The sequence below is a fragment of the Lipotes vexillifer genome, unplaced genomic scaffold (assembly GCF_000442215.2).
Source record: "Lipotes vexillifer unplaced genomic scaffold, Lipotes_vexillifer_v1.1 scaffold948, whole genome shotgun sequence".
In the NCBI taxonomy this organism is placed as follows: domain Eukaryota; kingdom Metazoa; phylum Chordata; class Mammalia; order Artiodactyla; family Lipotidae; genus Lipotes; species Lipotes vexillifer.
Window position 1 is genome coordinate 1,584,803 of NW_006793764.1, and position 20,673 is coordinate 1,605,475.

The 20,673-nt window shown below is 44.2% G+C and overlaps 1 protein-coding gene across 1 annotated transcript in view; it reads right to left on the reverse strand.

Annotated features, from left to right (window-relative positions):
* Positions 1 to 602: 602 nt before the first annotated feature.
* The window catches only part of KANK1 (KN motif and ankyrin repeat domains 1), a 161,720-nt gene continuing 141,649 nt past the window's right edge, over positions 603 to 20,673 (reverse strand). The window contains exons 4-12 of the mRNA XM_007466760.1: positions 14,404 to 14,601; positions 13,642 to 13,750; positions 12,222 to 12,464; positions 10,729 to 10,816; positions 7,521 to 7,740; positions 4,653 to 4,795; positions 3,813 to 4,013; positions 1,641 to 1,739; positions 603 to 1,067 (exon numbers count right to left, since the gene is read on the reverse strand). Of these exons, the coding sequence (XP_007466822.1) occupies positions 1,005 to 1,067; positions 1,641 to 1,739; positions 3,813 to 4,013; positions 4,653 to 4,795; positions 7,521 to 7,740; positions 10,729 to 10,816; positions 12,222 to 12,464; positions 13,642 to 13,750; positions 14,404 to 14,601 (1,364 nt within the window). The 3' untranslated portion in view covers positions 603 to 1,004. The remainder of the gene's footprint in view (positions 1,068 to 1,640; positions 1,740 to 3,812; positions 4,014 to 4,652; positions 4,796 to 7,520; positions 7,741 to 10,728; positions 10,817 to 12,221; positions 12,465 to 13,641; positions 13,751 to 14,403; positions 14,602 to 20,673) is intronic.

Consider the following 20,673-nt stretch of genomic DNA (forward strand, 5'->3'; position numbering starts at 1 on the left):
TAAGTCAATAGGATCGGGGCAGACGGCTGTCAGAGATGAAGCAGGGACAAGCAAAAGAGCTTAATGAAATTTTATTTTGAAAATATGGCAAGAGTCTAAGGCACTTCAAACATTTAAATACATACAAGACCAAAGCAAATGTGGCGTGGGATAAAAGAATCCATAAATATGTGGAGAACTATACTATGCTTCTCTAGAGGCAAATATATAGCCAATTTCTCTAACACAATTCAAATTTTATCATTAGATACAGAGTTGTGCGATTATTAATAAAAATATGGTAATGTTACATGTCGTTCTTCAGGTCTTTAATTACTATGGAATATAAAAGTTGAAAATACTGCATCAATTTTATATAGATACCCTTTACATAAAATATCATGTAATGGCATCCACCTAGATAAAACCAACTGAAAAGACTTCCTTTTGTTAAGTTTTAAACTTTTTGAGAGTTTCAACTTTTATTTTTAAACCAGAAACCAGCCCCGGCCCAATTCACCAATGATCAAAGTCATCTCAACTTCCTTACTTTAAAATAATAAAGACAAAAGAAAAATCAACAAAACCATCCTGGAATGGAATTTTCAAAGAGATTTCCAATGGTTCCACGTTTGGTAAATATAAATACTTGTGGGAAAGTTTAAAAACACCATTCCAGTGAGAACCTGATACTTCTCAGCACTGGTAGGGGGTGGAGAGAAGGAACAGAAGTTGCCCACTCAGATCAGGTGACTATTTCCTACAACTGTACATAACGGAGCAGAGACTCAACAGCAAGTGTGCCCTACACAGACGGAAGATGGCCAGAAGGGAGGCGTGTGTGCCTGGCCAGCAATCTCCTGCTGGCTCAGCTTCCACTGTGGCAGCTCCAGCCTTCAGCCCTTGGCTTTATGCGTTCTGTTTGCTGGTGAGCTCAGGCACAAAATACATTCAGTATCTGTCAGCCCAACAGGAACAATTAGCAGCTTAGTGGTGGCATGTAAATGGACGGTATTTGCACATAATCAATCAAATGAACCTCGGTGGGTGGGACCAGGAGATGTCTTCCTTCCAAGCCTAGGGGTGCCCTAGAGACCAGGAAAGGAAAAAAACTGGGGGTTAATTAGTGACCTCAGGTAGATGTGTCCTCTGTGACACAGGAACTCTGTCAGCCACAGCTGAGCACCACCTATAAGCCAGAGCGAGGAGAGCTGGAACACAGCACACAGTCCACTAGCGGGCGCAGCTCTGGGGCCAGCGGGCTCGGCAGTGCCACATCCAGCTGTCCTGGGAAGTCAACTTCCCTCTCAGAGTGAGCTCTGGGACCACAGGCTGCAGCTCCCTTTCTGCTTTAAGAAAAATGCCAGGACGGCGATATGTATTTATGGGCTCAAGATGTGCCATTTGGATAATTCTGTCCAGAATAAACTCTTCCTGTGAGGGCGTGAGGACAAGCAGGCATCCAGCCTGTGCTGTGCTAACCATTAGCACTCCTGGCCTTCTGGGTGGGGCAAAATTGATGAATTCTTCAGTTCTGGACTAAAACCTTGATTTTCAGAATCCCTATAAAACCTGTATCTCCTGTCAACTCCCCGAGGAAGGGAGCCCACTAGTCTGGTGGCTTTTAGCCTGTTTACAAATGCCAAGTGCACAACACTGACCGGAGACTGGGCTTTCGCGAAGTTGACGTGGGCATACAGCAGAACGGCGATGTCCTTGTGTCCTGCCTCCAGGGCTATTGAGAGCGCGGTGCTCCCATCCTTAAGAGGAGATGAAAAGAACAAGCTAGGTTGGATTTCTCAAACTTCCAGGTAGCCCAAAGGGTAACAACACAAAACTCTTTCAATTAGATAAGGTTCCCCAATCTAGCCATCTGTTCAGTCTTTTAGAAAACTTTTCTGGACCTCTAGGTGCTAGCCCTGAAGGATACAAGGATGACAGAGTCACAGCTCCCTACCCTGCCCTCAGACAAGAATCACCCCATTATTGCCTTTGTTGTTGCCTCATGGTACTTAGTGCATAGGCCTGCACACCATGGAGACTCAACAAAAGCAGGCTGCCCACCAGCAGGGGGCAGGAGGTGAAGGTAGGGGGTAGAAACATAATGTAGTGTTTGTTTTTTTTTTTCCTTATAATTACAAACGAACGGTCAAGTAGCGTGGTGTCTGTTTTGACGCCCTGCAATCTGCCAAGGATCTCTTAACTTTCCTCTTGCGGAGGGAGCTGATCCTACAGCCCTAGCCACCCCTGCAGAATGCTCCGAGTCACATCTACATGTAAGCACCACATCCTGCTGCCTTGCAGAAATGTATCTTATGGAAATACGAGGGGAAACACTAAATATGGGAAAGAAAAATGTTCAGTTAAATGTTTGCTTTCCATTAAGATGCAGGAACTTAGATGGATATAAAGATGCATCAGGACAAAAACAGCATTCTGGACATCAACTCTACCTCGATCAAAAGTAGTAACAATAAAAAGACAAAAAACAGCACAACTTATTTTCTGTCTAGTCTTGGAATAAGGATGCCCTTCTGGTCACCAGCAGCAGGAAACAATCTGTGTGTGGTTTGAACCTTATGGTCCTCCGTCCCACTCTGAATTCTGGGAGTTACTTTTCTTCTGGAGGCCAGCTGGATGCCCTCCCGTTCCTTTAAGGATAAGGAAGTAGACAACGGGCAGAGGGAACCAGGATTTCTGGAAGTTACTGTGGCGCAATGGCCTCTTATTATTAGATCTACCAGCTGTTCTTTGCTAAGAGTAGAAGTAAAAGCAAACAAACAAAAACAAGGCACACGAAACACAGACTGTTCTTAAGGAAAGAGAAGTTGGAAACTGGCCCTCTGCTGCAGCGGAAGTAAAGGGAATCTGGTGCAACCGCAGCTCACGTGCTCCTGGGGAGGTCACTGCAACTGCAGAAACCAGTCAGTCTTTCCTGCCAGTAAATACCTGCACTGATTTGCTCTTCCTGTTGGCATGAGCCCACGAGGATATCAAGTTTAGTGCAAAGGGGGATGTTTTCCCTCTAGCCTTTTTAGTGTTTGGGGCTGATGGAAGCTCTGGTCCAAACCTGTGCTCCACAGAGATAAACTTTCAAAAACAGAAGCAACCCAGCCAGACCTCTGGGACCTTTGGACCTTTGAACCATGTCGCCACCTAAATGTTAGCTCCTGTGCTGTGACCTATCGGTACTCCTCCCCTTTGGTCTGGAGACATCCAGAGCAGCAGGTTTCCTTGGAATGTTTTCCAGTCAAGGGGTTATCTGGGAATGGGACAGCTTGGGAACGGGAAGAGGAAGGAGATGAGAGTGACGATGATGGGAACAGCCCAAGGAGGAGTGCGAAGATGGGCTGAAAAGAAGCCAAGATGGTCCGGATTCCCTAGCTGATAAAATGTCACAAATTATTTACTCTGATGGGCCCTGGTGAAGGGTTTCCAAATGGACCGGGGGCCTGGTCCTCTCTTCGTAGTGTACCCATTAGTTGCCTACACTGCCTACTACGTTTGATTCTGTATTGTAAATCTGTTTATTCCACTTCAGTATACTGGTCCTCGTACATGCCCATCACCTTCTTCCTTTTATAAATGTTTGGGGTGAGGCCTATTTATCTTTCTGCCTTTGGCTTTAGTTAATGGGAGTATTAGTTTGCAAACAGTAAATGCTGCCACGCTAGGCCGTGAAGGGAAGTGGCCTGGATGGCAACGCAAATCCCTGAGGAGAATAAAGGAGGATTTGTTCTCTCCTCTGGTCAAGCAACACTCACAGAACCACCCCCCTGCCCCCACAGCTGTGTCCAGGCCAGGGGCCTGCAGGACCATTGGAGACAGCTTACATTGTCCTCCAGGTGGCCATTGCAGCCTGGCTGGGCCAGCAGGAGCTTGACAATCTCCACGTGCCCGTGCTCGCTGGCACACATCAGGGCGGTGGAGCCCTCGTCGTCCTGAATGTTGACGTCAGCCCCACAGGCCAGCAGGCCCTTCACCATGTCTATCCGCCCATGACTGACGGCCAGCATGAGGGCTGTTTGTCCTGCCTGTGGGAAGAAATGACAGCGGACTTCAGAAGCACATGCTGGGCTGGCAGCGTGTGACCTGCAGTGGGGCTGTGCTGGGGGAAGGGGAGGAGGGAGCGTGATGACAGGGGGAAACGTGGACATGGAATTACTTGGGGCCTAGTGGTGGAAAGGCATTGGAAAAACTAGTTTCTCGTGAGCTATGAGCTAATAATAAGTAAGACCATAAAGTAATGAGTTAATTTTTCCCTTTAGCTTGGAGGATCTGTCTTATGACAGCTAGGAGCTGGAAAGTGCAGAAGATGGTCACAAGGCAACTGTGAACACATCTGGATGAGAGGTGTTCTGTGCCGGGCCTGAAGATGCTATAACATGGAGACAGTCAGGAAACAGTGGTCACCAGGTACATGGTGGGGATCACTAGTCACTTACAGGCAGGCTGACCCATGGTCCACATGCACACTACTCCAGAGAGAACGCAAGGTAATGGAGGGAGAAGTTTCCAATGTGAAGTTAAGCCAGTGTTTCCTCGGTGTGTTTGGTCCTAAGGACCACCGGGCAGCCACATGGGCTGTGCTGAGTGGCAAGAGCATGGCAGGGGCACCCAGGCAGGTCAGAGCTGCATCAGCCAGCACAAACCCTGGAAGCAAGTGCGTTCACCTGGCTGGCTTTGGCGTTCACATCCCCACAGGCAAAGAGTTCCTCCACAACTCGCATGTCCTTCTCTGCTTCCACAGCGGCAAGGGCTGCCAGCATGATGGGGGTATACCCCGCCTTGTTCTGGTGATCCACGTTACATACATCTGCAAAGACACGAGTCTCTTTAGGGAGGAGCCATCTCCTAAAAGTGTCAGTTGTCCCCATGAACTAAAGGGATGGAGTTTAGAAAAGCCCAGTGAAATGGCCTTAGGTAGTCAAAGTCCTGGAGTGACTCAGAAGGAAATGTGAGAGATGTTTCATACCAAACCAAAGGAAAAAATTTTTTTCTATTTCATGACAAATGACAGCAAGCTCTCACAGCACCTCTTGTTTGCAACTGGTGGTTGAACTGCAACAGCCTGGAGGTCTGGGAGGCTGTTCTAAGTAATGGTTGCTTCGAAGAATAAACAATAACGTGGGATCTAGATACTAATCTGCGTCTAGAAAATCACCATTCTGGAGTGAAGAAGGCGGTGAGAGCTACAAGGGACAGAAGGATTTGTAAACGCTCACATAGGGAACACTGAATATGGCATTCCCCACTCATAAACCTCTGTTCACTCTGAGACCCTGAGTTTGCTGCTCTGACTCGTTTGGGGCCCTTGGAAGCAGAATTCCAATCACAAGACACCCAGCTCTAGGAATCGTGGTCTGACAGCAACTGCAGTTAAGTCCCTTAGAGACTGTCAGGGACTCCCAGATCCAATAACCCAGACCTTTTCTAGTCCTATAATTCTTAAGGAGCCTTCAGGGCCTAAATTATCCTCCAGGCCTTGTAAAATTCCTTCAGCACTTTCTAATAAAATGAAAGGAATGGAGAGTGCAGGAAAGAAGCTTTTTATGTGTGACCAGATATAATTAAAATGCTTAGGGTGTTTCCATCATTGGGAGTGAGAAGAGAAGGTACCGTGAAAACGTTCTTGAGTTCTAAAACAGCAGCATACTAGGGACATAAGGGCATTTACAGTAATGCATTTTTTTCTTCTTCTTTTTTTGCGGTACACGGGCCTCTCACTGCTGTGGCCTCTCCCGTTGCAGAGCACAGGCTCCGGACACACAGGCCCAGCCACTCCACGGTATGTGGGATCCTCCCGGACTGGGTCACGAACCCGTGTCCCCTGCATCAGCAGGCGGACTCTCAACCACTGCGCCACCAGGGAAGCCCAATAGTAGTTCTCCCGTTGACAGGCTCCGGACACACAGGCCCAGCCACTCCACGGTATGTGGGATCCTCCCGGACTGGGTCACGAACCCGTGTCCCCTGCATCAGCAGGCGGACTCTCAACCACTGCGCCACCAGGGAAGCCCAATAGTAGTGCGTATTTTTTAACATAGAAAAGGAAAAAGAAAAGAAAAAAGTTGTCTGATGGAGAAGCGGGTGAGCAGACATGGTCTTTGAGGCTCCTCAGTTTCTTTGGCGTTCGCCTCTTCTCTGTTGCTGCTAGTATCCTAGATTCACAAACATGCTTTACGAAGCCACAATCTCAGTCTATAATGGTGAGCAGTAAAAAGTGAAGTAAATCCAGAAAAGCGATTAACCAAAGCCATCCAACAATGGAATTAAAATAGTTTAATTTACCAAAATATCTTGTCCATGCAAATCTTCTAACGGTGGATTAAACTGTTACTTTCAGGGGCAATCCTGAAATCTTGTTCTTAGCTTTCCTGGATATCATCCACTTCTCTGTTTAAACAGTAACTCTGGCTGACAGTATCACCAGCTCTGTTTATAGTCTGGCAAGTCTGAAAGGAAAGAGGCTTGGAATTCCTTCCTTTAAGCTGGGAACAGTTTTATCCTAACATGGCCCCTAAACTGGGGACAAGCAAACTTAGAAGAGAAAAAAAAGATAAATCTGTTTGGTTTCTTCTGTGCCTTAATCCAACATCCCCAAAACAGAGGAGAAAAAAATTGGACAGTTGGGTCAAGAAGCAGAATGGGAAAATTGGACAACTGTACTGCATATTCTAAATCAGATGTTCACATTGTGTTCTCATTAATTAGACTGAGGTACTGTGAATTCTGTAACAGTTATACTAGAAGTAAAAATATGTATTTCAAAAATAAATAAAAGTGATTTAGAGACTCAATGTATCACAGGGCTGTTCCATTTGAACAAAAAGTTGAAAGCTCACTATGTCGCAAGGGGACCCTTCTATGTGCCACCCCCTCACTCCATGTTTAATACATCCACTGGCTATATTCTGGAATGGTAAATTCTAATTACAGACAAAAATTTTCACTGCTCTCGTTACTATGGTTCAGATGTAAGAATAAAATTTTCTTTTCTCTATGCTGATTCCCCAGGAACAGGGTGTATTTTGGCGGGAATGGTGTTGATTCTACCACAATCTGTTACAGTGGCTTTGCTTGGCTCCCATCTTGACTAACTGCACAGCTCTACAAGGCGGCTGGAGAGGGGTCATGGAACAAGGACAAAGAGAGCAGCTCACAAACACTAAAGCTTTGACTCTGGCCCCAGGTGCAGCATTCTGCCTCTTGAGAGTGAACCCACCAAGCCTGCATGATTCAGCTCAGACAGAAACATGAGTCATGTGTGTTACCAGGGATACAACTCATCTGAACACAGCTAAACTGCAGCAAGAACATCCTCAACACCTCCTTTCAAAACAGATCTAGAGTCTGTGTCACCCCGTTTTGTTTAAACCTCAAGCCTCCCATGAATGACTCAAGAACGATTCTTGCCACATCACAGGGGAAAGCAATGAAAAGGCTTTTTAGGATGGTCACAGAACTGGGGAGTGGATCAACCAGCTCCTTCTAAATGAGCCACAGCCCGAGTGTATTAGAGAAGAGACAGACCAACGTACCAGCGTCCAAGAGCAGCTTCACAATCTCGAAGTTGGAGTGGGACACACTGTAATGGAGGGCGGTGTTGCCGTTCCCGTCTGCCATGTTGATGATATGACGCAGGACGTCTGGGGAGATGGCCTCAAAAGCGGCTATGTAGTCCCCCACCATGGCTGGGATGGCTGACTTCTGACTGGACACGCGGAACCACTCGTGCTGGAGAGTGTTCAGACAGAACCGCTGCCAAAACACCGAGCCATCGGCCATTAGTTCTTCTATTTATAGACATTTCCGAGACCTAGCTGAAAGCCTAAGAAACCAGGCCTTTTATAGTCAAAAGTGTGTGCAAATAGAATTTGCTCTCAAAAAACAACTAATGAAACCCAGAGCTCTCAGAGAGGCCTCAAATTCCAAACTGAAGTATCCTTCCTGATTTTAACACACACACATATTGTAACTTCTACAAAACAGGCCTATAGCACTGTGCAAGAATTATACCACCAAGGTTCAAATTCTGACTCTGCTACTGACGAGCTGTTCGACGCTGGGGAAGATACTTATTCTGTGCCTCAGTTTCCTCATCTGAAAAATGGGGATAATAAAAATACCTTTCTTTCACAGTGTTTGTGATGAGGACAAATGAGGCAACACATGTAAACCACTTAGGCCAGGCTCCATTTATTATTGAACTATTAATATTATGTAGGTATGCTGGCCTTGCAAATGATTTTCATAGTAATCAGGACAGGAGAAATTACTTAACACAATTATGCTGCTTCCTTCCTGTCCAGACCAACTTCAACTCCTTCAGCATCTCCACAGCACTAGGCTGGGAGAGCATAACCATGCAGGCAACCCAATTCCTACTCCATCCCAAATACAAATGTTCAACCACAGAAAGGGAATAAAAAGCAAGTCTGAAACAAATTACTTTTTCCCATTAGGATCATCTGTATCTGGTCATCAGCCCCACTTGCTTTCCCTTAGGCTGTAGACACATGAACGTGGCATTTGTTTCACGGATGATCAAGTCAAACCTGGACATGAAGTTCAATGTAGACTGGGCAGAGCCAGTACTGGAGATGGGGAAAACTACAATGCTTTTTACATGGGCCCTCTTTCATATGAGTTTATCATTCATTGTGCTTTGCTTGTTCTTTAAAAGTTTAAAAATAAATCAAGAAAGATGGAAAGCTTATGTCAAAAGCACCAGAACCCATGTAGTCTTCTTTCTACAGAAAAGGTGGAACTGGGATTACAGAACACACCCATCTCTTTATCTTCCTGCTACTAATTATTCAGGTGTATCCAATTCAATCATAGTTTGGGTCACTGGAGGAAAAGGGTCCTGGCCAGGAAATAATTCACTTAATTTTTCTTTTCTTCTGCTCACTCTTTCACATATTCAGATTTCATTTTTTGGATGCCTCACACAGAAGGAAGGGAAATTATGGCGTCTGGGTGTCGAACTCAGCTATAGTTACATATTCAGTGTCCTGACGTGGTTACATGGCCTTGGCATTGTGATCATTCACATGTCCAAGACTTTTCACAGCACAGCACTTTAAACACTTCTTTACTGAATGAATATCCAATCAACAAAATAATGTAGCAATCCTGGAGTATGTGCCCGACAAAATGCTTGACAATTGGGGCTATAAAAATGTAAAGTCCTCCCTGAGGACCACATAACCTAGTATTTTGGGGAGGTTAAAAGAAAAAGTGTATTAAAGCTATAAAATCTGGGGTCTGAAAAGCACCAGTTTTAAGTTCAGGTTAAACCTAGTGGGAAACATTAACACTGCAGTGACCTTTCCTGGTTTTACTATGACCAAGGCATAGACAGGCACTTAGTCTATACTGATGGGGTTCAACATGTAGACCCATGCCCAGGCCAGGGACTTCGTTTGGTATTTCCTTCTATAAACATCCTTGCCATGCTCCTTTTTCAGCACAGTATCTGAATGTCAAGATTCAGCTGGCTCTGATAAATTTAAGTTTCTATAGCAATATAAACAAATAGGAGAAGATACCATAATTTTTTTAAAAAAAGATGCCATATAGTAAGGTAATATGCTTTAGCTGGGATAAACAAAACGTGGACCAGTACTTGAGACATGTATAATCTAGTCCCAGCATTAACTAGCAGTTGACACTCCAGGCAAGACTCGTAATCTTTAGGGCCTCAGTTAAAGCAGGATGGACCAGAATGGAGTGGCCTCGTAGACACACGCACCCATGTACTTCTCATGCCTCTGCCAGCCATCACCAATTCTTCAGATTCTGTTTGTTGTATGAGGAAGACTATTTGCCTTTCCAGCGTTAGATAACTCCATAAACCCCTTCTAGTCTTAACATTTTGGTTTCATAATTCTATAAACCCGTGAGACCTATGAAACAACTTTCTCACCAGCTGCAGACTTATTTAGCATTAAACTTTCATATTAAATCTACTGCTAATATGCAAAGATTCAAATGCACATTACTATCTAAAATCACATGAGATGCTACACTTTCTCAATGCACTGAATAGAGCTGTCAACCAGAAGGCTGGTCTAACCTATGAAAGAAGCCACACATCTAAATGTCAACAATGCATGGGAGAGCAATACTTGTAAAGGATATCAGATTCACCATTGCCATGGAAACATTTATCTGTCCTATGTTATGCTATTCGTGCTCCCTAAGGCAACCACCGACCTCTTTGCTTCTGAATCTCAAGCTGCGAGAAGATAAGTGCAGTTATTTCTAGGTTTAAAAATAGTGACTGCCTGCATTCCACATCAGAACATAATATGCAGTTTCATAATTGAAAGGAATGCTGAACTCGGCCCAGATAGGTTTCTCTTAAAAACAAAGGCTAACTTAAAAAATTAAAAAATTCTGGGATTCTGCTCCCTAGATCACAAGTTCTGTAAGCAACAGAACACGCAGAAAGCTGACGAATGACTGAAATTAGCCGTCCTTTCCATGTGCAACTATAAGCCTCGCAGATGCTCAGCTCCCAAGCAAAGTACAGGGTGGAGAAAGGAGATCTGAAATCAGGCCTGAGGGAAACGTTCACAGGGTGGTCTGGTGAGCAGGGCAGCAGGATATTCACTCTGCCCACACACACTAGGAATAGTCTGGGGGAAAAGCAGCTCAGGGGCAGGCTAGAGAGGCCTTATCTGTGGTGCCCACTCAGGCACTTTGTACAGACTGGGGACAGTGTCTGTAGGTCAGACTCACCATATCCTTGCTGGTCAAAGCTTTGGGGTCATTTATGTTATTTTTCAGTAAGTTGCATGCAGACAACATCTTTTCACTTAGTTCATATCTAAAAGGGGAAAAAATAAAAGAAAGAGAGCTCATGACTGGCCACAAGAGGAAAGGCATTTTTACCTCAAACTCTATAACCCTTTACAAGACCGGAGGCCCCAAGTCAACCCTGGCAGGTTGTGGTGCCGCTAGTGCTTGCCTGATGGAGTCTAGGCGTCCGAGGACTGACGTTACCATACAGAGCCAAGGCCTCCAGCCAGAGCTCGGATCTTTTCATGAGGGTAGCTTTCGGCTTCACCACTCTGGCCTGTGTGACATTATGGAATAACACTTGGATATTTTTTGCTCCTTCTGTTCTAAATTCTTAAAAATATTTTTACTCTTGAGGGGTTGAAGAGGTCTGAATTACCACCTACCCATTATGCTGACCAGTGGACCACACATCTGAAATCACATTTGGTGACTCAGGAAGTGTTTGTTTAACCCACATGAAAATATAAACTTAAAAGTCAGATGACATATGGTATATAAACTATACCTCAATAAAGCTGTTCAGAAAAAACCAACAGATGTCAAGTTATTGAGCCATTTGAAAATACTTGGAAATATAAACTAAAGACACTTACCTTGTGTTAACGGAGTTAAATATTCATTTGCCAAATTAGAGATAAGTTTTCTGAAATGTTCTAGTTACACTTCACATGGTAAAAAACCATACTGAAATTTCCAACTGTTCTACTCTCTCCTGTTTTATAAGCATCAATTCCATATTTGTTAGGTCTTTAAAATTGATTACACTTTTAGGTACATGTTTCAGCCAACCAGAGTGTTTATTTGATATTTCAGCTGCTGTTTACGACATTCCCAAACCCATTCTTGTAGTGTTCCCAATCACTCAATGAGCAACAAAATATGGGCATGTGACTGATTACATCATCTTTATGGTAAATGTGATCTTTGGCTGAGGCCAAAAACTGTTCCTCTCACACACAGTGATCCTGTAATAACAGTATTGACACCTGTATGAGGATAAATGGCTAATGATAAAATCTGAAACTTTAAAATGTGAAATGTGTTGGTCACAAGAAATTCTAATACACCTTTAAGTATAAGGTGGGTTGTTCAAACAATGGAAGCTTTAGTGGTGCTTAACAATTATGTGGATGGTGACTCCACATGTAATATTAGATAGCAAATAGTTAAAGAAACAAAGGTGCAGAGATATCAAGCCCTTCTCTCTGCTACAATAAGAGATCTAGCAGTTAGCATTTTTGCACTTGTATTTATTAGCATCATGACAAGAGGTACACACCTCTGAGGCACAGGTAAAGTTCAGCCCTCCTTTGGTGAGTGGAAAGACCAAACTCATAGATTCAACTGCACAGTCTCCTCATCGGCCAATCCTACTGCCAAAGTACATCAAACATGGGAAGGGTGAGGGGAGGGGGGGGAGTGTACCACACCTCTCTCTGATTTCCACCTTCTCAGGTTCACATTCTGGAACCTGCATTTCATCTTCCACCCTGCTGGACGTGAGACCTTCCACATTAACTGCGTGGTGGCCTTCTGCCATCCCCCGAGTGTCTTGGTCCTCCTCTTCGTCCTCCACTTCCTCAGGAGGATACTCGAGGACATCACACTCGTCATCTGACTCGGAAGAAGAGCTTTCATCTGAGCTGGAATCATCACTTGAAGTGGTTTCATACCTAGGTGGCAATTGGGAGTTCAGGAGATGCAAGGTGTGCCCATAAAGACCCAGTGACAGAAATGTTTATGAAGGGAAACCTGCTAACTGACTCCAGAGATTTCATCAGTGGTTTTAGACCCTGTACTTAGAAGTGCGGAGTAAGGTCTATTTAGAAGTCTGGTGGTTTTGAATGGGTTCTCACTTAATAAGGAATAACCTAGGTTGCCAAGTGGTATCACATACCACTTGCAGAAAAAAAAATATGTATATATATATATATAGCACCTCTGGCTTAATATAAATCAAAGGACATTCATTTTATGGAAACCAAGTCTGTAGGTTTTCATCTTTGCTGTTCCTTTTCTTTCCCCCTTTCATTCTTCTTATTTTTTACCGTTAATTTTCCCAGTGTCCAAGGTGAACATATTATGTAAGTTACCAATAGTTTCTCTGGTACACAGTCTCCAAACTGTGGGACATATTACCCAATAAAACGTTAAAGATTTGGAAAACAGACAGCACTGTTATATCTTTGTGGTACGTACTACTATAAATATTATCTCAACTAACTCTGCACTATTGCTTTCTTGTCAAGGCCATGAATGCATTAACAGATTAATTGCTTTGATTCAACTGTAGGAGGACAAACAGGCTTAACTATTGATCTGGGCCAATTAAAGGAGAAGGAATAAACAACTAAAACACATTCTATTTAGAAAGCAAAGAACTGATGGCATGGCGAGGTTACTCTTCAGGTGAAAGGCCCTACTATTTTGTCTGTAAACATGGAGAGCTAAGCAAAACAACCCATTCTGAAGGAGTGGATGACTATCCCTGGACCATGGAGTGATGTTCTCAGTCTCTGGTTGTTGCTCAGTTCTGATACAGTTAAGTACAAGCTGTCCAACAGGGAACCTGCTGCCTGTTGCTTTTGTTGAAGACGTTTGTTTCAGATCAGAGGTGAGAAGATGTAAATTACTCAGCTTCATCACGTATCCTTTCAAGAGTGAAATATCCTCAAAGATAGCAAGAAGAGAGAAGAGAAGCCCAAATGCACCTTTCTGAGGAGGGAATCTTCCGTCACCCAGATGTGGTAGCATTCCAGACCAGGCACCTTTAAATATGACTTGAGTAGGCAGGAGGCAAAGGAAACAGACAGACCACGTATAAACACTAGTACCACCATCTTTCCTTACCCTCCATTAATGCCAACAAACTGAAGATTCTTTTTTGCTCCACTTGAATCTTTGTTGGCATCTTTCTTCTTCATGATGGACTTCAGTGTACTTTCATTATTTGTACATACTGTGGAAAAGTGAATCATGGTGATCAAAATTAATACAACTCATACCCATACAAGTTAAGTGAATAGTTATGCTTTCTTCATGTACATTTATTTTTTTATTCATGTTAATATAGACCTTGGCATGTATATATGAGAAACTTGCCCAAAATCCACTGGAAAATTGTGTGCATGCAAAGAAAATACTTCAAAGTTCCATTAATAATGTTCTTTAAACGGAAAAAAAAAAAATCCATTCGGCCTTCCAGACACAACAAAAGCAGTGACAACTAGCATCTGTATCAGCTTTACTGTTTATAAAGTGATGTCACGTCTCACTTGATCCTCAGAAACCATCTAGGCACTAAGATGGGGATTATTAGTCCTTTTTTTTTTCAGTTGAGATAACCTGGAAAAAAATTTATACCTGCAAGACTATGAAAGAGTGAAATGCTGTTTAAAATATTTTGTAATTTGCAACATCAGATGAGTTTTCTTAAGGGGACTGCATGGCTTTCTTTGATAATCTTAAAGATATTCTAGGCCTACCTTCCTAACAACTGTGTAACCATTCTTCCAGGTCAATTTATAAGGCACACTGGCATTAGATTGGAATGCTGACAACTCTGGTCCTAGAACCCTGATGCCTAGAGGGGCCGTGAGTGAGGAAAGTTACCATAGAGGCCAGCGGCTATCTGGTCGTCTGTCAGGTTCACTGGAGACGGCGTGCTTTCCTGAGTGGGGAAGGTATCCTGGCTGCTGATGGGCTTCCCTTCTGTGGTCCCCACCTCTTGCTCATGCCGGGATGTCTGGGAGTTTAATGGCCCTCCTGATTGAAGACTTCCACACTTACAGGTGTATTCCAAATTACTGCCTGTCAGGAAGGAGAAGGTTGTAGAAGTGTGTGATGCTAGGACCAAATAAAATGGGCTAAATGGTAATAATAAAAAGAAAAATTCTTGCACCTCATCCTTTTCTCAAGTGCTTTTCTGGTGTTTTCTTTTTGCATAATTGGCATTAATAGCCAAGCCATCCAAAATCAAACCCCCAAGGCATTCTTGACCGTGATCCCTTCCCTTTATGACCACATCTGGATCGGTCAAACTCCACAGTGCCTCTCTTCTCTCTGTTCTGGTGCTACCACCTAACTTTGGCCTGGGCCACCAGTGTAGCATCCTGACTGTCCCCTTTCCTTCACATTTCCCCCTCTCCCGCACTGCTGCAGAGTAGAACTCCCACTCAGCTCAAATCCCATCCTAACTCCAGCTAAAACGAAACCTGAAAAACCTAAAAAGCTCCCCACCACTCAGGAAACGTAGTCCATACTATTTAGCCAGATTCTACACCATCTGCCACTTGGCACCAACTTACCTCTCCAAGTTTATTTCCCACTATATTTGTGGTCCTTTTTGGGGTGCAAACTGCACCCCAGTAGGTAGAACTCCTCGCAGTGTAGAAAGTGGGGTCTCTTATTCTCCTAAAAGCACACCTGCCTTAGCTTATTTTCTTCTACCTGGTGATGTTCCTTCCCCACCCTCCCTCACATAGCCAACCTTCCCATCGCTTCCTCTTCCGAGCCTTCCCTCATCTCCCTACTGGAAATTAACTCTCCTTTCTCTGAACTCTCATGGCCCATCTTTCAGACTCTCTTATACGATCTATAATACAGTGTAGTAGTTGAGTCGTGTGATTGTCTTAGACTCCCTTCTTGTCTGTAAATATTTTGAGGGTGCCACATGGTTCTAATCAACTTTGTTTCTCTCACCACATCTTCTAGGTTGCTTTTACATACGTTAGGTACTTAATATTTGTTTACTGGACTTCCCTGGTGGCACAGAGGTTAAGAATCCACCTGCCAGTGCAAGGGACACGGGTTCGATGCCTGGTCCGGGAAGATCCCACATGCTGCGGAGCAACTAAGACTGTGCACCACAACTACTGAGCCTGCGCCCTAGAGCCCGCGAGCCACAACACAACTACTCAGCCTGTGTGCCGCAGCTACTGAAGCCCACGTGCCTAGGGGCCGTGCTCCGCAACGAGAAGCCACCGCAATGAGAAGCCTGCACCACAACAAAGAGTAGGCCCCGCTCACCGCAACTAGAGAAAGTTCGTGCGTGGCAACGAAGACCCAATGCAGCCAAAAATAAACAAATAAAAAATAAATAAATTTCTAAAAAAAATTAAACTACATTTTAAAAAATATTTGTTTACTGGTGAAGCAGAAAAATTGGATTATTATTACATAATTTACACACACACACACACACACACACACACACACACACACAAAGTATATCACAGAATTTTTAGTGTGGCTGACATTTCCTAATTCTGCAAATGGTACTTTGTCCACTCACAATGCTCCCTCCTCTAGCTCCGGAGGCACGGGGTGCTCCCTGGTGATTCCTTCACAAATCCACCTCCCTCCTCAGCACACACAGACAGTACTAACTGTAGTCCTCCAAATAATATTCAGTTGCCCCCACGACCTGATGTGTCCCCCTAACAGCAAATAAGAAATGTCTCAAGTTCCTTTGTCTTACTTGAAGTAAACAAAGCAGGGCATTTGTCTTCATTCCTCCTTTTCCAACTTCATTCATCATTACGCAGTAACCTCCAAAGAGTCTCAGTATGTTAATCCTCAAGTACCAGAATACTTCCTAGAGAAACACTTTCACTAACCACTTCTCCATTCAAGGACCAACAATGATTTTTTAAAATGCAAATACATAAATAGTTTTTATTGTTATTGAAACCTTAAAGAGCCACAAAAGTAGACCACAGTATAATAAACCCCTCTGTCCCCAGCACTAGCTTCAATAATGATCTGCTATCTGGGCTCATCTACACCTCCTCCAACCACTCACACTGGATTCCTCTGAAGCACAAGCTGAAGACCCTACCACTTTCATTCATAAATATTTTAGTATATATTCCTAACACAGTTCTCAAAAAGTAAGTATAAAGCTAAAACTATCAAATCTAAAAAAAGAGAATTTAAAATGATCACATATCTGGTCAGTATTCACATTTCTCCAATGATCTCTTAAAATATTTTTTATAGAGTGCTTGAATCAGAACCTCAGTCCTATACTTCCACTGGCTGCTATGGTTTTTAAGTCATTTAATCCATAGGTTCTCTTTCCTTCTAAACACGGCTTTAAAAAATATTTTTAAATTGAGGTATAATTTATATACAGTAAAACGCACAGAATTTCAGTGCAGAGTTTGATGAATTTTCGGAAATGTACATGCCTGTGTTAGCACCTCCCTAATTCAGAAATAGAACATTTCTAACAACCCAGTAAATCCACACTTCCCACGTGCTGCCCTTTTCCAGACAATCTTCCCACTGGAGGCAAATACTCCTCTTCTCCAGAACTTAGTTTTGTAAACTAGGGCTTTTTAAAGCTTCTCCAATCAAGGTCCACCCTCTCAAGCAGGCATCTGAGGATCCTTCACAGTGAACATGGACAGCTTCTTCTTTCCTGGGGTAGTTTAACTGCTCAACAACTCCTACCCTCTACTCATTCAGAGTTGTCTGGTGACGTAATTACTCCCTCCTCTGTGCCCTTCCTTACTAGACTGTCCTACCGGCCTAGAATTTCAGCTTTCTTTACCAGCAGAATTCTACCCATACTCTTTTCAAGGCTTGGCACCACTTCTATTTCCTCTAGTCTTCCTCCTATGACACCATTCCACAAAGACCTTTTCCCCTCACTGTTCTGCAGCACTTACTGTCCAGACCAGAATATACCCTGCCCTCCGTTTCCTTGGTCTCACACATGTTCGCTCTGTGAGAATGGAAGTCCCTGAGTCCCTCCACGCTACATTCATACCTGGGGTCCTCTTCAGTGCTCTGAACAGTGCTGGACAATGGAAAGCCTTAAATAAATGCCTGTGTAATTCAATGGAAAGTCACAGGGATTCTGTTAAGACTAACTAGTAAGGCAAAGAACAACGCTAAGCGTTAAACTAGTTCTCATTAGCTGGATCAGAAGAAATTTGTCACCTTTATTGCCAGAAAATGTTTTTTAGATGGTGTTGAAACTCTGGCTCTCTTGAGTGACCCAGAAACAATTGTGTGAACTTGATATGGACCCATTGTGGTTAGCGGGCACACATAAGATGACACACGCACCAGCCTAAGACTGGCAAATGACTGCTGTGTTTCAGTAAAACACAGGAAGAGTGCAGCCAAGAAAGCCAAAAATAAAGTGGCCAACAAAATTCAATGGGCTCAACCCTGGCTGCCCTTGAGAGTCACCTGAGTTGGGGGCAAAGCTTTTAAAAATACAGATACAATGAAATATCTGCAGGTGGGCCCAAGTATTAGCAGTTTTTAAAAGCTCTGCAAACGATTCTAATGTGCAGCTAGGATTGAGAACCAGTGAATTGAATTAACTAATCAAAAATTTGCTGAAAACAGTGTAAAACTTGACTGCCAAAAACAAGAGTTTAGAATTCCCTCTGGTTTCACTCCATCAACTTGGACCATGTGAATTATTAGGAATTATTGTTGGTTTAGTTAGCAGCCCTGTACCACTAATGGTAGAATTCCATGCCCAACAGTAAATGGTACGCAAACAATAAGGGTAAAACAACAGGAGTAATCACCAAACACCTTCATAAGTCTGGTACTATGGCCTAGCTGCTCAAAATTCCCCCCAGGGCGCAAAAGTTTCCGAAGGCACCACTGGGGAGGTAGTGAACAGGGGAGTGGGCAACTGTGTGGTCTTCGGTCGTTAACTCAAACTTATAATGGCCATAAATGCCAATAAAGCATGAGCTTCATTTTATGACTTGACCAGATTTGTGATAACTAAAAGACAGTAAATGGCTTCCCTGTCTCACTCCTGTACTCCCCTACTAGCTTTGGGTATCACCTCCAAATAAACTGTCTTGTGGTCTGATTCTGGAGGAACCCAAACTCATACAAGCTCAAAAGAGGCTCTTGGGAAGGAACAAAGAATGCTACAGGAGGAAGCCACAGGAACGGACACCAGCGTGGGAGTGAAACTCTCCTAAATGATTCCATCACAGGCAGGTAACGCCCTGGGCCAGATATGCCCCCTCTCCCAGAGTCTGTGTCTCATAAGCCCCTTCTCCCCACAAAAAACTTCAGAGCAACCAGAAAGAAAGGGAATGGGGGTTTGTGCCTTAAATTAAATTGACTTGTTGAAAGAGAAAAATTGCATGTTCTTTTCATCTGAGTTTGTGGGTGCCTCCTCCGTCTCTTCGTCTGCTTCCCTCTCTGTTTTAGCTGCTTGAAGGCAGGGAATGGGCCTTGCTCAGCTTGTGGTGCTCCATCTACCAGTGTCTCCTGCCAGGAAGGCTTGTTGAGCCAGATTCAGTCCACCTGGCAGTGTGACAAGAAGTGCAGATGGCCTTGAGGAGCTGAGAGCAGCCCCCAGCTGACGGCCAGCAAGGAGTTGGGGACCTCAGCCCTAGAGCCCCAAGGAACTGAATGCTGCCAACAACTGAATGAGCTTGGAAGTGGATTCTTCCCAGAGTCTCCAGATGAGAACCCAGGCCAACTGACACCTTGACTTTGGCCTCGGGAGACACAGAGCCGAAGAACCAGTCAAGCGCACCTGAAACTGTGACAACTACAACTCTGAGATAATAAATTTGGGTTGTTTTAAGCTACTATGTTTGGAGTAGTTTGTTCCAGCAGCGACAGGAAACTAATCAATAGATTATTACGACCAGTGAGTGCTACTGTCTGTGGCAGCTCTGATTGAAATACTGAAATGCAATCTCGATAGCAATGTTCTTTGTGCTTCTGTCCATCCTACAAAGGCTGTAGGTCACACGTGCACTTCCTGTGAGGATGGCTTGTTAAGGAAAATAAGTGAATGAAGAAAGTTGCAGGCTCCTTTGGGCTTTAAGAAGGGAGCTGTGGATACGTATCTGCAGTGGCCTTTGTATCGTAGAGCTTGATGACTCTATTCTGACTTTATTAACTTCCTCGGGGTTTTTGGCAGATACAGCCCTGGGATGTGCCGGGAAGTCTGATTGCGTGGGCATAAGAAGTGGCCCGGGTGCAAGGCTGACAGCACCCCGGCCAGTTCATCCCGCCGTCCAGGAGGGATGACGCCCGGAGGTTTACCTTCCACTTTACTTAAGCTCTCTTGCTCTTCTGCACCCAAGAACAGCGTACCTGGAGACAGGGTCAGGATTTGCTTTTCCTTCCCAATTAAACTCTGTTTTGACAGGTTTTAAGCTAATGGTCGCTATAGCTGCCAACTGGAGCTGTGCATATATGTCCCGGGGGTTGTGGTAGGGACAGGAGTTCACGCTTTGATCCCTGCAAAGAATGTAAACAGCATTTTCAGTCCCCAAATGGAGGAAGTGGGAGCTGGTTTCCTGTCTTCATCACGGAGCTCTGTGGGATCGACTTCCTGTCTGGGATGGAAAGCCCTCGTCCTTTTGGCTTGACTGTCGTGTCTCTTGCTGCTCTATCTAGAAAGACTGTGAACTAGGGAAGTAACCAAGTGTGGGCTTTGGAAAACCACCTCTGCCGAGGTTCAGGGGAGACTGACTGTGGGGCAGGGGATGTGGACTCCAGTTTGGAGCCTGCCTCACACTCACCTGCCCTCTCTGGCCCTCGGCTCCCTCACAGGTGAAGACACTGGGCCTTAGACAGCTTCTAAGGTTCTGTTTGACTTTAGAATTCTAGGATTGAAAAAAAAAAAATCTAGTAGAACAGGACACTCTATCCAAGATGGCGGAGGAGTAAGACGCAGAGATCACCTTCCTCCCCACAGATACACCAGAAATACATCTACACGTGGAGCAACTCCTACAGAACACCTACTGAACGCTGGCAGGAGACCTCAGACCTCCCAAAAGGCAAGAAACTCCCCACGTACCTGGGTAGGGCAAGAGAAAAAAGAATAAACAGAGACAAAAGGATAAGGACGGTACCTGCACCAGTGGGAGG